General features: G+C 53.0%; 2 protein-coding genes across 3 annotated transcripts in view; both read left to right on the top strand.

Annotated features, from left to right (window-relative positions):
• The first annotated feature begins 5080 nt into the window (after positions 1 to 5080).
• On the top strand, positions 5081 to 10451 carry LOC146432168 (uncharacterized). The gene is made up of 6 exons (XM_085071635.1): positions 5081 to 5371; positions 7582 to 7633; positions 8405 to 8595; positions 8913 to 9071; positions 9343 to 9453; positions 10146 to 10451. The coding sequence occupies exons 1-6, from the start codon at positions 5231 to 5233 to the stop codon at positions 10257 to 10259; spliced, it is 768 nt and encodes a 255-aa protein (XP_084927761.1). The 5' UTR covers positions 5081 to 5230; the 3' UTR covers positions 10260 to 10451.
• A 3249-nt stretch (positions 10452 to 13700) lies between these two features.
• Positions 13701 to 16158, top strand: part of RIPOR1 (RHO family interacting cell polarization regulator 1) — a 32139-nt gene continuing 29681 nt past the window's right edge. For both annotated transcript variants that reach the window (XM_085071605.1, XM_085071606.1), the window contains exons 1-2: positions 13701 to 13865; positions 14615 to 15045. The gene's annotated coding sequence lies outside the window, so the exon portion shown is untranslated. The remainder of the gene's footprint in view (positions 13866 to 14614; positions 15046 to 16158) is intronic.

Consider the following 16158-nt stretch of genomic DNA (forward strand, 5'->3'; position numbering starts at 1 on the left):
GTACAGAAACCAGCCTCACTGCCTTGCAGCCCAGCCTTGGCACAAGAGCTGCTGCTGTCCCCAAGCCTCTGGAAGGGATCTTGGTCCAGCTCCTAAGAGGGGGTTCAGATGGTTCCTTTCATCTAAAATGTTCTTGCATGGTTTAAACCTTAAGCTGAGCATTAAAGTCCTCAGAATCATAGAATAATTTAGGTTGGAAAAGGCCTCTAAGATCATAAATTGCAACAATTAAGCTAACACTGCCCATTCCACCACTAAACCACATCCCCAAGTGCATTTTTTAACCACTTCTGGGATGCTGACATCACCACTTTCCTGGGCAGCCTGTACCAGTGCTTGATAGTCCTTTCTGTGAAGAAATTTTCCCTGTTGAAGAAATTTCCCTATCTAATTGAAATGCCCCTTGGCACAACCTGAGGCTGTTTCATCCTATCACTTGTTACTTGGGAGCAGAGCCCAACCTCACCTGGCTCTACCCTCCTGTCAGGGGGCTGTACAGAGCAATAGCAGCCCCCTGAGCCTCCTCTTCTCCAGGCTGAGCCCTCTCAGCTCCCTCATCAGCTCCTTATCAGACTTGTGCTCCAGACCTTCCCTAGCTCCACTGCCCTTCCCTGGACACACTCCAGCACCTCAATGTCTTTCATTCTGTGAGCAGCCCAAAACTGAACACAGGATTCAAGGTGCAGCCTCACAAACACCAAGCTCAGGGGCACTGTAGCTCCTCTCCCAAGACCCCCCAGGCTACAGTACATTTTACCAACGGATTGTTTTCACATCACCACACTGGGAGGATTCAGAGCCAGTTTTCCAAGATGCAATCACACCTCTTATTTCTGGAGGCTCAAATGTCCTCTCAGTCACCGAGGTGATTGCACAATGTCAGTGGTGCTTTACAGAAGCATGGAGGAACATGCTTTTCTCTGCCTGCCAGGGGAACAGGGGTGTGGCACAATTAGTTTTAGTACATTTAATCTACTGCAAATAAGAAATAAACTAGCTGCTCTTTATCAAGCTGATTTGCTGCACAATGCATTCAGGTCTGTCAGCACCTATCAGCCACTTGCTAAAGAATCAATGGTGGTGAGTGAACCACTGATCAAGAGGTGAGACCAACCCAGCATTGAAACTGAGCAGTACCTGCCCACCCTGACTCATTTTCTTTTGAGCTGATGAGGATTAGTGATCTAGTGGGGGTTGGAACCCCATGGCAGGAAGGTTGGAACTACATGATCCAACAGTAACCATTCTGTGATTCTATTATAAGATTCCATGACTAGTGGCAATCCGTTGAGAAAGGATGCAGGGAGCAGGGGTGAGAACCTGAGCTTAACTGCAGCTCCCAAGTGAAGTTCCCATGGCACCTTTGGCACATCTTTACTGTTTTCCAAGCAGACTCATCCAGTTTATTACCTGCATTGCAGCAGAGCTGGAGAGGGACTTTGGGCAAGGGCATAGAGGGGGGAATGACTTCATACTGACAAGAGGGCAGGATTAGATATTAGGATATTAGGAAGAAATTCTTCCCTATAAAGGTGGGGAGGCCTTGGCACAGATTACACAGAGAAGCTGTGGGTGTCCCATCCCTGGAAGTGTTCAAGGCCAGGTTGGGGGTGGTTCTGAGCTAACTGGTCTAGTGGAAGGTGTTTCTGCCCATGGCAGGGGGTGGAATGAGATGGTCTTTAAGGTTCCACACAGCCCAAACTATTCTGTGATTCTATGACTCCCAGGATTTAAAATGCTCACACTGTCCATGCAAACTCCCTTGGGCCACAGTGTTTAGATCTTGTGCCAGCCTGGGGCCTCACACTGGGTTCAGAATTCTGGGGATATTCCCCTCATGACAGCAGCCAAGATGCCTCAGCTACCTGGGTGCAGCAGTGCTAGCAGCACTAGCAGTTGACCACAAGGATAGAATCACTTTGCCAGGACCCATGGGGACAGCACAGATCCTCACTGACCTTCTTTTCTGCCATCATCCAAGGATGGATGTTATCCTTCCTGCTTCAGCATAATGCCATGAAGAGGGACCTCAGAACCACTAGGCAAGATGAATTTGCTTTCCCACTACTGGATTTGGTAACAGAGATGGCTGAGAATGGGCTGTCACACATGGCAGATATGCTCCATCTCAGGAACACTAAGGCATAGGCTAAATTGGCAGCTTGTGACTGCCGTGGTTTGATACCCATATGTTGAAGTGAGAAAAGGAGGCAGATCTTAGTTTAGGAATAAATACAGTGGTAATGCAAATGTTAATTTAGGAATCCAGTTGAAAGGAATCATTAAGTCTTATTAAGGAAAGACATTTAAGCATGAAAGAGTGAGTACAATCCTAAAATTAAAAGGCGTATAAAAAACTTTTGAAAATCTACTATCTGCAAAGAAGTTAAAAGCTGAGCACCATGCTACTCCAAAAATGCCATGCCAACCTAGATGATGTGACCTATTGCCCACAGAGCTGAGCAGAAAAATGCAGTCTGTGAACAGCAAAAACTTGTATTGTTCTGTAAGTAGCTGTGGACACTGCTTGAGTAAAATGGGCTGCATTGGTATTTTATCAGCAGAAATTAAAACTTACCATAGCTGTTCGTTCTGGTTTCAAACCATATTTGTAAAAAGGGAATTGAAAAAAACCCACTTACCTTTTTTTTTTTTTTAAATGGTTTCCCCCTCTCCCTCTAACTGCCTCTTTTTCTAACTCCAGTGACTGAAGCAACACTTATGATAGATCCATCAGCACAGTGCAAAGGACATGTGCCCACTTGCATTTTGTTCTTTACTGTGCAGAAACAATCAAAGTACAGCATCAATGAGGTGGTAACAGGAATTACTAGTTCTGATTCTTAGCTAAGTGAACTCAAATACTTTTTTGTATTCTTGAGGAGATCTAGTGGAAGATGTCCTTGCCCATGTCAGAGGGTTGGAAATGGGTAATCTTTAAGGTCCGTTTCAACCCAAAACATTCCAGGATTCTATGATTTATACCCTCAAATACTCAGAAATTCACCAATATCAGACTCATGCTTTACCAGGCAGCAGGAATTTCCCAATGCCTGTTGTAGTGAAACCAGAGCACTTGAATATATGCCTTGGGGCTTTTTTTGTTTTATTATTACTATTAGTTGGTGTTCTTTTCCTTTTGGATTGCATTTCTCATCATTACCTGCTGGAAGCCTCACAACATTTAACTAACAAGGTTTTCAAAGAATGGATAATCCTCAATTTTATTAATGGAGAACAGAAGCATAAAATTGAGTCAAGCAATGCTCACACCAGGAAGTACTCAGTTACAGATCCTTGGAGCTGCCTTTCTTTCATGGTTCACATCAGCATTCAGAACAGGCTCCTCCTGCCCTAAGCTGTGGCTGCACTTTAACTGTTTCTGCACAGCAGATCACCAGCAATCCCTGTCTCCAAGGCTCTTTCAAAAAAAGCACTTTTCAGGAAGAGTTCATCAATGTAATTTGCCTGCAGCATGCAGGATCTGTGTGGAATAGGTGGCCAAACCCCCACTGTTTATACCCCTCGGTCATTATTTGCTAAACTTTGCCATAGACAGAGCAGCACTTCTGGTAATAAGTCACCAAATTAATGACCTGAGCACAGAAGGAGGCAGGAAAAAGAGAACAGGACCTTTAATCCAAATATCCGCTATAAGGAGGGTTTTGTTTTTTCTTAGTATTTAGTAGTATAATCAAAGATTTATTTTTATTAAAATCCAACTTCTGGGGGAAAAAGTCTAAAAGCATTTTAGTATCCTAAAGTAAACTGGGGAGGAGAGGCTCCAGTGTACTTGAGCCACCATGGAGCAGGATAAAGTTAGCACAAATCATCTGATGCTATCACCAGACTGATATAAACATTTAGTTTTTGATGTACTCATCAGTAGCAGTGATGTTTTGCCTTGTGTTTGTCAAATAAGGATGAAAATAAACAAGAAAAAATACAGTCCTTATATATCTCGGAGTTGCTCAGTCATTACTTTGCTGTTGAGCTCCTGGTTGTGTCCTCACCATAATAGGATTTTAATGTTATTTGTGCATCTGGTTGTCCATATCACAGCTGAAAATAAAACAGCACCACCCATCTCCAGGCTCGCAGCAGGGCTGGTAAATGCAGGCCACCTCCAGACACTGTCCTCCAGCTGACCCTGACTATCCCTTTTCTGTTTTCCTTTTTCCTTCAAGCCCTGTTTTTCCATTCCTAGATGCCAGCAAACATTTCCTTGCTTTATGCCACACCTTTTGTGCAGCTGTTGAACCAGGTACCTGACACTCAACAACAAAAGCAAGGAGAAAACATCCCCCAAAACACCTGTAACCCCAACTGCTGCCTGAATCACAGAATGGTTTGGGTTGGACAGAACCATAAGACACAACCTCATTCAACCCCTCGGCCATGAGCAGAGACAGCTTCAGATTGCTCCAAGCCCTGTCCAACCTGGCAATGAACACTTCCAGGGATGGGTTAGCCACAGCTTTTCTGGGCAACCTGTTCCAGGGCCTCCCCACGCTCATGGGGAAGAATTGCTTCCCAATATCCCATCTAACCCTGCCCTCTGTCAGTGTGAAGCCATTTCCCCTCGTCCTGTCACTCCATGCCCTTGTCCAAAATCCCTCTCCAGCTCTCTTGGAGCCCTTTAAGGCACTGGAAAAAGCTCTAAAATCTCCTTGGAACCTTCCCATCTCCAGGCTGAACAACCCCAATTCTCTCAGCCTCTCTCCATAGGATAGGTGCTACAGCCTCAGAGTATATTTGTGGCTCAATTTATTTACCAGATTTATCGTATCTGATGGTCAGGGAAAGGGCCAAACCAGGTTCATTTCCGAGCAGACAGTAAAAACAGCCTGGTATTTCCTAATGCTAAACGGGGTTTAGTTTGGGTTGGTTTGGGGTTTTTTACCCTTATCTAGCATTAAGATTGCTGTGCTGAAGGTGCTGAGACACCTCCCCAGCCCTGCTGAAGCTTTCTCCCTCACGCACCAGCCTTGGGAAGAGACAAGGCTCCCTCACGCCCGCGGCTCGCCCCGAGACACCTCGCTCCTCCCCGCGGGGACACCAGCGCTGGGACACACTTGTATTTGCGCTGAACGTCGGGCGGGAAGGCAAAGCTCACACACAGTGCCCTCCTTCCCGCAGGCATTCCCCCCGCGGGCGCTGAGGCATCGCGGCCCGGTCCGCGGGGTCGGGAGGCGGCGCCAGGCGGGCCAGGCCGGGCCGGGCGGCAGCGATGGCGGCGGCGCGCACGGTGCTGCTGACCGGCTCCAACCGCGGCATCGGGCTGGAGCTGGTGAAGCAGCTCCTGGGCTCGCCGCGACCCCCCGCTTGGATCTTCGCCACTTGCCGGGACCCCGAGGGGCCGCGGGCACAGGTCAGTGCGGGCCGGGGGGGCGGAGGTCACACTGTCACCGCTGTCACCGGCCTGAGCAACTCGCTGCCGGCGCGGGGCTCTGCTGTTCGCACCGCGCCCTGCCCCGTGTGAAAGTCATCTGAAGTGCAGCCGGCGAAGAATCGGCCGTGTCACCCCTTCGGGCCGCGCCGCTGGGCTATTCTGGGCTATGCTGTATGTGATCAAAGCCGCCCTCCCGTGCCAAGGCTTGGCCCATGCGCTGCGGGCACGGGCCGGGCTGGGCTGGGCTGGGCTGGGCTGGGCTGGGCTCAGTGGCTGAGGCGGTGCGAGCGGCAGCGGTGCTGCTCGGGCTGGTTTTGCAGCGTCATGTTGCTCCCTGCAAAATCTGGAGGTTCAGAACCTGGAGTCTCCAGAAGTGGTGGCTAGTTGAGTGGCGGGATCCCCCTTGCCCCTGCTTTCCGCTGTGCTGAAATGGGAGAGACTCACACATGTTGCTTCTAGGGGGAATCACAAAGCCTCCCTGTGCTTCCAGCTTTCCTTATGTACAGCTTGTCTTCCTCTGCTTGCTGAGTCTCAATTACTAGCAGGGAGAAACTTCTTCTCCAATAGATCCTGGCTCCAGCTGATTTGTTTGTTGCATCTTCTTTCATGTGTGTATTATTCCATCTCAGGAGGAATCCCAACCAACCCAGGGGTGCCTGTCTCCTGCTGTGGTTGGTGCTGGGTCAAAGCTAGGTCAGGTCTCTTATTTTTGCCCAGTGTTCTTTTCTCCCACAACTTGCAGGACTTGGGCAGTGATGAGATCAGGGACTTTGTGCAGGGCTGGACTGGAGCCAGTTTCCCCACGAGGTGTTCTATGTGCATTTCTCCTAACCAGAGGGTACTTCCCTAAGCCTTGTCTGGCTGTGGTAGGGTGAGGGCAGTGTTTTCAGGGTGCTGCTGAAGTCCATGACCACAGGACATTGAGGGCAGAGTGTTGTTTTCCTTCATGCTGGTGCCACATTGCCCCTCCTGTGATCTCTTTGTGCCCAGACCAGGTGTTGGGGTGAGGGAAGCTCCAGCTGGGATGGTATAAGGCTGTTGAGGCAGGCAGTTGGGAAGAACAGGAGAGGAGAAACATCTGTTGTCCACCACAAACAAATTAATGGAATTTACATAATTTCCTGTGCCCAGGGCCAATGTGGGAACATGGGGTCTGGTGTGAGAGCCTATAACTGATGGTGAACTGCAGCCAGTGCCAGCAGCTCTGCTGCTCCGTGTTCCTCTCACAAGAAACCACCAATCTGTGTTTCTCCTGTGGGCATGTTTGGAAGAGGTTTTTAGTTCCAAAATCAATCCTTTTAGGCATATCAAACAAGGTAGTTCAGTTTCTCTTGTCTGAAGTGGGAAGTTTCCTTTTTGGAAAGAGCTTCTGAATCCTCTACTGTGTGAGTTGGCACAGGCAGGCAGCCAGGACAATCGATGGCTAAAATACAAAGAGTAGATTTATTTCTGTTATCTTACTCACCGGGGGATCCCTGAAGCAACACCGGGCAGGTACAAAGGTACAGGAGACGCAGGTACTGTTAAGATCCATGCTAGTGGATCATTGGCTGCTGTTTCCATGGCTTATCAAGGGTTATTCCCAGCTGTAAAGTCACTTGAATGATTTCACATCAGTCTTCAGCTTTTAACCCATTCCTCCCAATATCCACATGTGGTGGAAGGCAACCCAAAAAAATGTGCAAAGTGGTTAATTTCACTTGAGTGGGTGAGATGTAGTGTCCAGAGCAGAGTGAATCTGGGATTGGGCTATCCGGATGTGATTTCCCCAAAGGTCAAATCTGATGTTGGCACTCACAGCTGTTCCTCCTCCACCTCAATTCCAGTAGCCTTCAGGAGACACTTCTGGCTGTATCCCCAGCCAGTTCACATTGATTCCCTGGTAAGCTGGTCCTTCACAGTTTGCTCTCATCCTTTCTGTGGCTCTGGCTGGGCTGTGCACAACCCTTTGGAAGAGTGACCAGAGCATCTTGCAGTCGTGGCTGTGTTGTGCTCTGAGCACATGCACATTGCTTTGTGGAACCTAGGAGAAGCCTGAGAACCAAGGCAGATCCCCAGCCCAGCTGCTCCCAAGCACTGAGTAACATCTGGAAGATGTTTCCCGCAGGGTGGGCCATTGCTGGCACCCCAGGAAGATGCTTGGCATCGCCTCTGCCTCCTGCTGATTGTTTCTGTATCTCTTTTTGTAGGAGCTGAGAGATCTGGCATCCAAACACCCAAACCTGGTTCTTGTAAAGCTGGGTAGGTGTGCTCTGCCTCTGAGCTGGTAAATTTGTGACTGCCAGCCATGCTTGTCCCATTTCTCCTTCCCTCCCTCCTTCCCTTCAGGCTGTACATGGGGATCCAGTTCTCCAGCACTGCTTCAAGTCCTGCTGCCAAAAGCTCAGCTTCTCCACACCTGTCTCAGTCTCAGTATCCCATTCCCTGGAGCCTCCTTGCTCCATGGCCACAGGACCAGGATGTTCTTGAGACCCATCCTGGGCAACCCCTGGCTCCCCCAGCTGAGTGGCCACAGCCTTGCTCTGCCTTGATCCCAAGTCCTAGGCAAGACCAGGAGGGCTCTGGGAGGAAGGCAGCTCTTGTGGAAATGCTGTAAGATCAGCCCAGAGCTTCAGCAGGAGCAGAAGGATCTTGCAGAGCCATCCCACAGAAGGTCCCAGTATAGCTCCCTTGGGGACCTGTTCTCCCCGGAGACTGCCCTGGGTTCTCCAGAAATTGGTCAGACGTGGACTCTGGAGGCGATGGCTGCTGGGGGCTGACCCTGCATGGGAGTCACAGCAGCGGTTTGCCCCCACGGTGGGCTTTGCCCGGTGGGAACCTTCCTTCAGCTGCCGGCGGAGGGGCGGAGGAGGCAGTGTTGGGATGAGCTGGGATGTGCGGGTGCGCGGAGCTGGTTTCGCAGCACCATCTGGTGCCCACGGAAGGAAGGGCCACGCGGATTTCCTCAGCATCTTCCCCTCCCTCTCCTTCCCAGCACTCCCGTGGCTCTCAGACTGTTCTCTCACACTGCAGATGTCGAAAATCCCTCTGCTATCACCGATGCAGCGAAGGTCGTGGAGGGGAAGCTGAACGGGATGGGGCTGAACCTGCTGATAAACAACGCCGGCATCTACACCCGCACAGCCTCGCTGGAGACAGTCGACGCTGAGGACATGGTCAGGACATACAAGACCAATGCTGTGGGGCCAATGCTGGTGGCCCAGGTATGGATGAAGCTCTGGAGATGAAATTTGCCCAAGTTTAGGGTATCCCGGGCTGTCCGAGGTCATGACAGAAATCTCGGAGGGCTTTGCCAAGTTTCTCAGTGCTGCACAACGGAGAGCAAGGGCTGCTCTTCCAGGCTAAGCTCTCTGTAGCCCCTCTGAAATGTGCAAGGCTATCTGGGAGCAGGCAGGATCACTGCAGCAACACCTGGGCTCTCCTGACACCCTGCAGTTCTTCTTCACCCTCCCTGGGCTGCACCTGCCATAAGTGGGGCTGGCATGAGGCACAGGTGTCCTACAGGGTTGCTTCTCCCCAGGCCTTCCTGCCTCTGCTGAAGAAGGCTGCCCAGGACAGCAAAGAAAAGGGCCTGAGTTGCAGCAAGGCAGCCATCATCAACATCTCCACCATCTTGGGGTCCATCAAGAAAACGCCTGATTCCTTCTTCCATCCTGTCATCTCCTACCGCTGCAGCAAGGTATGGGGACTGGTGACCTGCCCCTGCTCCTGAGCTCCATGGGAGTGAGAGCTGCCTTTGCCAGGCCTGATCTCAGGGGAACACCTGAGACTGAGAGATGGAGGGACTTCCCAAGCTCCTGGGGCATCTTCGTGCCCACCCAGGGGAGACACACACTGTCTCTTGAAGACCTGGCACTGCTTTTTCTCCCTCACCAAGAGGCAGCAATGGGAATGGAACCTTGTTCATGGACCTTTTGCTGTCCATGGCTGATGCTTCCTTCCTTCCCCAGGCTGCCCTCAACATGCTGACCATGTGCCAGTCTCTGACCTACAAGGAAGCTGGGATCCTGTGTGTGGCACTGCACCCTGGCTGGGTGAAAACAGACATGGGCACCCAGGAGGTGAGTTCTGGCTGAGCAGGTGAAAGAGGGAACCCATGGGTGGGACATAAGCCTACAAACCCGCACAGAAGGTGGCTCAGGTGGCCAGGATGGCTCTCTGGAGGGGGAATCCATGTGAAAATGAGCTGTCTCTTGGGCTCCAAGCTGCCCACATCTGTGTTGGGCCACTGCAGAACATGGGGTAACTGTCTGGGAAGTAGCATCAGCACGTATCAGAGTGAGCAGGCTGCTTGTTCAGGGGGAAAAGGGGCTTTGGGCAGCCTGGAGGTATGCAGAGAATATGAATCTGACAGAGCAGGGAGGAGAGGAGCAAGATCTTTCCATCCTGTGCCCTCTTCCTTGAGGAGCTACAGGTCCATAAAGCTTCCACTCACCCTGCAGGATCCACATTTTGCAGTGGGGGTGGTCCCTGCAGCACTGGAGTTTTGAGAAGGCTGCACAAAGCATCCCATTTGCAGCAGGGACCTCTTCCTGTTTGGTTAAACCTGTGGCTGGCTTCCCAGCCCAAGCCACCTCCATCCAAGCCAGCAGTGCAGATACCCAACCATCCTCCCACATAGTGGACTTGTCCTGGCTCCCGTGGCTCTCTGCTCACTCTGAGTGGAAGGAGCTTTGCTGTCACTGACCGTGAGCCAAGCAGGTGCTGCTGGATGCCCTGGAATGACGGTGCTGTCTCAATGTGCCCTTTGCAGGCTGACCTGACAGTGGACACAAGTGTGCGGGGGCTGTTGTCTGTGCTGCCAATCCTTTCTGAGAAGCACAGCGGGACTCTGCTCAACTGGGAAGGTAAAGCTATCCCCTGGTGACTGCTCTATGTCCCTGTGAGGACTTCCTCGGTGCCACAGGACTCCCTGAATGCACAGGAGCACCAGGGTGCTCAGCCCTCTGTGGTCTGCAAGAGACCTGCCTGGGACTCCGGTGTGTGTGATCCCTGGGTGTGACTCCAGGGTGTGATCCCTGCCTTCACCTTGCTAACAAATAAAGTCAATTAGTACCTGTGCCTTCTCCTGGCTGCAATGTCCCCTCTCAGACTGTCTTGCCCCTGCAAAAAATAGCCTGGTATTAATGGTGGAGCTCGATGATCTTGGAGGTGTTTTTCCAACCTAAATGATCCTGTGATCCCAGCAGTCTGCCTGCCTTGTCTGCTCTGAGCTGAAGAGAGCTCCCAGGGGACATGGAACCCACCCAAAGCTCTGGTGTCCTCCGTGGCTGCAGAATGTGCCCAGGTCTGCCTGGTCTGTGCCATTCTTCCACCAAAGCATGGTGCCTTTGCCATAGATTTCTTGGGGTGACTTTGTGCTGGACATGGTGTCTTCAGGAGCAGCCTCAGGGCTGGAATGGGAAAACCAGGCACTATAGCCCAGTTCTTCAATCCCAGGCAGGCCACTCTTCTTGTAGTGGTACCCCTGGGTGGGGGAAATCTGGTCCCATGGGGGATCACAGCATGGGAATGGTACTTTTGTGGGATAGAGAAGCTAAGAACCTTAATAAGATGGGCTGGGTAGCCCTAGACTGCATGAGTTAGCCCAAGAAGTGGTATCAGCCCCAAAGAAATGGATTTTGGGGTGATGTTGGGTTTTCTCAGGAGGTTTTGCCCCTTATGGAAAGAGCTTCTCTTAAAGAACCATGGCCAAAATGAGCCAGGACTCTTGCAAAACCAGACCTGGTCTCAGGTGAGCAGAGCAACCTGGCCTGCAGGACAGGCAACCCCCCCTGCTCCTTCCCTCAGAGACCACCAACTTTTCTTTCTCATCTGGAGGACCAAGTGAAGCATCCAGGTCCCTCTGGGTCTGATCTTTTCTGGGGTTGTACTTTTTTCCTGGAGTGGGTGCTTGCCTGCCATTACTGGATTTCATGGGAATCTTGAGGTTATGCCCCACCTGGCCGTGCCAGAGGAGGTGTGTTCCCCATGCCCAGGCTGACATGCTCTCCTCCAAACCTGTGCTGTGTTTTCCAAGGCCCTCAGGAACCAGCACTGCCAGCAATGCTGCAGGGAGCCATACTCACATGAGGCACCCACTGCTGCATGGCTGCCCCTGCCAGGGAGACACTGAGCTTTATGAAGCCTCAGCTTCATCCTCAGGGGAGCTCTGAACCATCTGGGCTCTTCCACCAGATCCAGTTGCCTGGTTTCCCATGTAAATGCTTGCTCTTTTCTTTCTCAGCTCTTATCTGTGGCTGGAGGAGTCAGTGCCCACTTGGGCCCCTCCCCATCAGAGCTGTGATGGCAGCAGGAGGAGGAGAATCTCTGGGAAGGAATGGCTGAGGGACAGGAGTGTGGGTGAAGGGCCTGATCCTGCCGTGCTGAGCCCAGTGCTGGCTCAGAGACACAGCCAGGCCTCCCCCGAGTGCCCTCCCTGCCCCTTGGCAGAGGCTCTCCTGCCCCAGTTACTTCACACAAGCCAGCTGGGGCCCAGCCAGTCACCACGGGCTGGCTCTGTGCCCATCTCTCTCCATGTTTCTCCCTTCTGTCCCATGCCACATGCTGGATCCTGGGAGATGAGCAATGCCAGACATCCCACCATGGATTGCTGACAGCTTCTAGTCACCATCCCCCTCGTGGTAATTGCCAACCCCATGAGATGTGTGTAACTGCTCCCTTGGGAACACGGGGAGAGACAGGACTGCTGACAGCTGGGACAAGCTCCGTCAGCCTGGGACATCACCTGGGATGTGGTCAGGTCACCTGGGGTGTGGGCAGCACTGTGTTCTGAAGGTGGGAGGAGGAGTGGGAAGCTCTGCAGGTGGAGTCCAGTCTGGCAGTACTGACACAGCTGCTGGGGACAAGAACTAACCCCAGGGTACTGCTGGACATTGAAGCAACTGGAGCATCCGCAGGAATCCCAGTGCAGTGGTTTTCCCTTCCGGTGCTAGGAAAACAGACTAATTGCTATGCAAATCCAAGTGGAAACAGGCCATTTTTCAAGCCAGCACGAGACTGGGGCAGGAAAACCTGGCAGGAAAAGCCAGCCTGGACCCCTCTCTAAGAGCTGGGATTCACTCCTGGTGAGTGCTTTCCTTCACAAGTGCAGCCAGCTGCTCTCCAGGAGCCCATCCTTCCACCCTCTGGGACAAGGCTCATCCCAGGGAGCACATGCTGGAGCTGAGCCACCAGGGACCATGCCAGCCATGGTAACTAGGAGGCCAGGGACCCCATAGCACCTTAAGGTGCTCCAGGACATGTGTTCTTCAGGAAGCCTCAGCAAGAGGCCAGACGGGCAGGTCTCCCTGCTCAAATGCTTGCCAAGTGGTGTTGGCTTTTCCTTTGCACAAGTTCCGGGTGTTTGTGCTCACTGAGCTGATTATCTCCCTGTTTCCTCTCCTGCCTGATGTTTCCTGCCTCCCTCCCTCCCTTTTGCTGGCTTTGCCCTTTGTGTCAGGCTCATTTCCTGGCTCTGGGAAGTGTCAGACCTCAGCGTCCCTCCTGCCCACTGGGATGGCAACATACAGCCCTGTGTCCTTTCACTGGGTGCGGTACAGTGCCCCAGGAGACACTTGAAATCCCAGCTCCACTTGACCAGCTAGCTGCTCCTAGGGAGCACAGGCAGGCTCAGAGAGAGAGTAAGGGTGATTTAGGGTGATTTTAGCAGCTGATCCATGTCTATTCTGAAGCTGGGGCACAGGTGCTAACTGGACCAGTGTTGGTTCCATCAGTGGGGAAAGCTGGACAACCCCTTGGGGACTCTTCCTGAGGCTGCACAACAGTATGGGAACATGTCTGGGGACTTTCAAGGACCATGGGTGGGGAAGTTGTCACCCAGAGCATCTCCGACAGACTTCATCAGCCCCTTTGGAGGCATAGTAATATATTGGGGCAAACATCTCTCTGCTCAGGGAGCCCAGTAGCTCTCCAGGCTCCAGGGACTGACCTCAATAGTGGGAAAAGCCTGCATTTTCCAGGGTCTTCCAGCAGCTGCCTTATTCCACACCAATAGCCACTGCCAAAGAGTTGTTGCACCAGGAGCTGGCATCAGGCAGGTCTGTGGGGTTGGGATAGGAGCAGTGAGGACATCGGGAGTCCTGACCTGACTTACCAGGATCAGGGCAAGACCCATTTTGGGAGACACTCTCCCACACACGAGTGTGCAAATGGCAGCAGGCAGAGCCTCAGTGAAAGGCAAAGCCTGCTACAGGAGGCAAGGGTCAAAAAAAGGAAACAGAACGGAAAAGGGCTGCTCCTGTGACAGCGATGCAGCTGCGGAGGTGGAGCGGCAGGCAGGTCACAAACAGCCGCACACGAGGAAGTGCTGGGACACCAGCCAGCGTGGCCAGGCTGCAGCAGCTCCAGGTGCAGCAGATCATCGCTGGGAAGGACCAGGAGCAGAGGCAACCAGAACTGCAGGGACCTCAGCCAGGACCTGGAGATCCCCTTTGCAGGAGTCGTCTTCCAGCCAAAACTTCCTTCTGCCAAGGTGTGGGCACTGTCTGTGATGTGGGGGGATGGGGCAGCAGGACGGTCATGGTGGGGAGCACGTGATGGGTGGCACCGCGGTCCTGGGGCTTGGAGCCCTTGGTGGCCATTCCCAGAGCCACCAAGCAGTGGGAAACACTGATGCTGGGAAGGCTGGGTTGTCTGGGAGTGCAGGGTTTGGGGGATGCTGGGGTCCAGGGCTGCCATCAAAGCACAGGGACCCAACTCAGGTCCATGAGAAACGGGACTCTGGAGGAGGAACGACCCAGTCCCTGCAGCACCAGGGCTGCTGAGGAAGCCGAGTGGGACCAGCAGATAATGTGCTGAGGCTTCCTCTGGCACAGCTGCAGCTGCAGGGCTGGGGTTGCTCCATCCCTATCGGCCCCTGCAGAGCCCTGTGCATCCCTTCTCCCTCCCCTGTGTTATTGTTTGCCGGGAGGAAGCAGCTCACCAAGTCCCACCTCAAGCTTTTATTAACCCACTGGTGCCTGCCCTGATGCTCTCCACTCCCATCAGCCAGAGCCAGGCAGGCTCCACATCTGCCCTGGGAGGATGGTTTGGTACCGGGAGCTTGCTCCAGGCTTTACCTCCCTGGCAACCAGCAGCACTCCTTGACTCATCTCCCCAAAGCCATACTGTCTCCCACAGGTCTCCATTTTGCAGAGGGCAGACACTGTCATTATCACCTCCAAGGCTCTGAAAGCTTTAGATGCCAATGCTTCCCTCCTTCCTCTCTCTTCCCCTTTTTAGCTGGTCGGATTCTGCCTCACACTTCCTCTGGAAGCCCCCTGGTCTGCTGCTGGGGGCACCATGGAGGCAGCAGCTTTACCAGCTTCACACAGAATTAACCCAAACCCCTAATAAGGGGTTTGGAGGAAATCCATCTTGGGGAAGAAAACTGCAGCACTTCACCAGCTTCGTTTGACAGGCTGGGATTTAATCAAACCCTGGGATCTCCAGAGCTGCTCCTTGGGGAAGTGGAAATCAGACAGAACATCTCAGCAGCCTTCTCTAGATTGTCATCTTCTCACACAACTGAGCTCTGCCAAATTGCCCCCCTCTTCTCATCTGGCAGAGAAGAGACATCAGTGTCCCATCAGCACAGGCTGGGCTGTGCCCTCCCCGGTGATGACCACCGAGGGACACCTTTCCTGAGCATCAGTGTTCCTGCAGGAGCAGAGGTAGGTCACTCACTGCTGAGCCTGATGGGGTGATGCAGAGATGCTCCGTGTCCCCTGTGAATAGACCACAGATGTTGATGTGCCCGTCATGTGCCCCAGTGTCCCCTGTGCACCCCCGGAATAAACCAGAGGTTTGCCTGCTCCATGCCCTGGGGCCCTGGCACAGCCACACCCATGGATCTTCAGGAAAAAACCTCTTTGGGAGCACAGGAAGGTGCACCCATGGGTCACCGAGAGGTGCTGCCCTTCTTCCCACAGCTGGGCTCTGCCCACGCCTTTGTCCCCAGCGGTGCCTGCAAAAGAGATAATGCTGCCAGAGTGATCCCTTGGCTGCAGCACCCAGTCCTGCTCTGCAGGGTCCTGCCAGGGGTTTGGAGCAGGTCAGCCTCTCCCTGCCCATCCCATGGCACCAGCTGGGCCTGAATTTCCAGCTCTTGCAGAGCATGTTCCCGGGTGGCTGCACTTGGAGCTGGCACTGTGCCGAGATGCCAGCATGCCTGTGAGCATGTGGGGGAGGCTGTGGAGATGGCGATGGGGTTCAGCTGCCCAGGGCATGCCATGGTCTGGGGCAGGCTTCCTGCTGCTGTCTGCAGGACAGGAATTGCTACAGGGGTCATCTCCTTGGCCCCAGCATGTCAGCACACAAATGTATCTGTTCCAACATGGTGAGTGGTACAGGGACTTCAGGGATATCCTGGAGATCAGCAGATATTCATGCCATCCCCTCTGGCCATATGGGTTTTGCCCCAGCCTTTGCCAGATATGCAGAGTGACATGGCCGGAATGCCCACTCTGGACCCCGACCTGTCCCCTGGATCATGCTTCCCCCCTTCTTGTCTCGAGGGAGTGGAGTTAGACCCTGAGATGGCAAGAACAAGGATCCCAGCTCATTCTGATGAGTTCTCTCCCCCATGTCCCTCTCCTTGGAGCCAGGGAAGTGACGCTGGGGAGGAACTTGGCTCCTCTTGTTTGTTATTACAGGATAAAGTTACCCTTTAAAGCAGAGCCAGGGCTGTCAGGGCTGCATACCATCCGGGAACATCGCTTCTTCCAGCGGCTCCACACACTTCTGGTTATTGTGCTCACACGGAGCCAGCCCAGCCCTGGTCACAG

This window comes from Lichenostomus cassidix, chromosome 11 (assembly GCF_008360975.1).
Source record: "Lichenostomus cassidix isolate B80296 chromosome 11, HeHo_3.0, whole genome shotgun sequence".
Taxonomy (NCBI): domain Eukaryota; kingdom Metazoa; phylum Chordata; class Aves; order Passeriformes; family Meliphagidae; genus Lichenostomus; species Lichenostomus cassidix.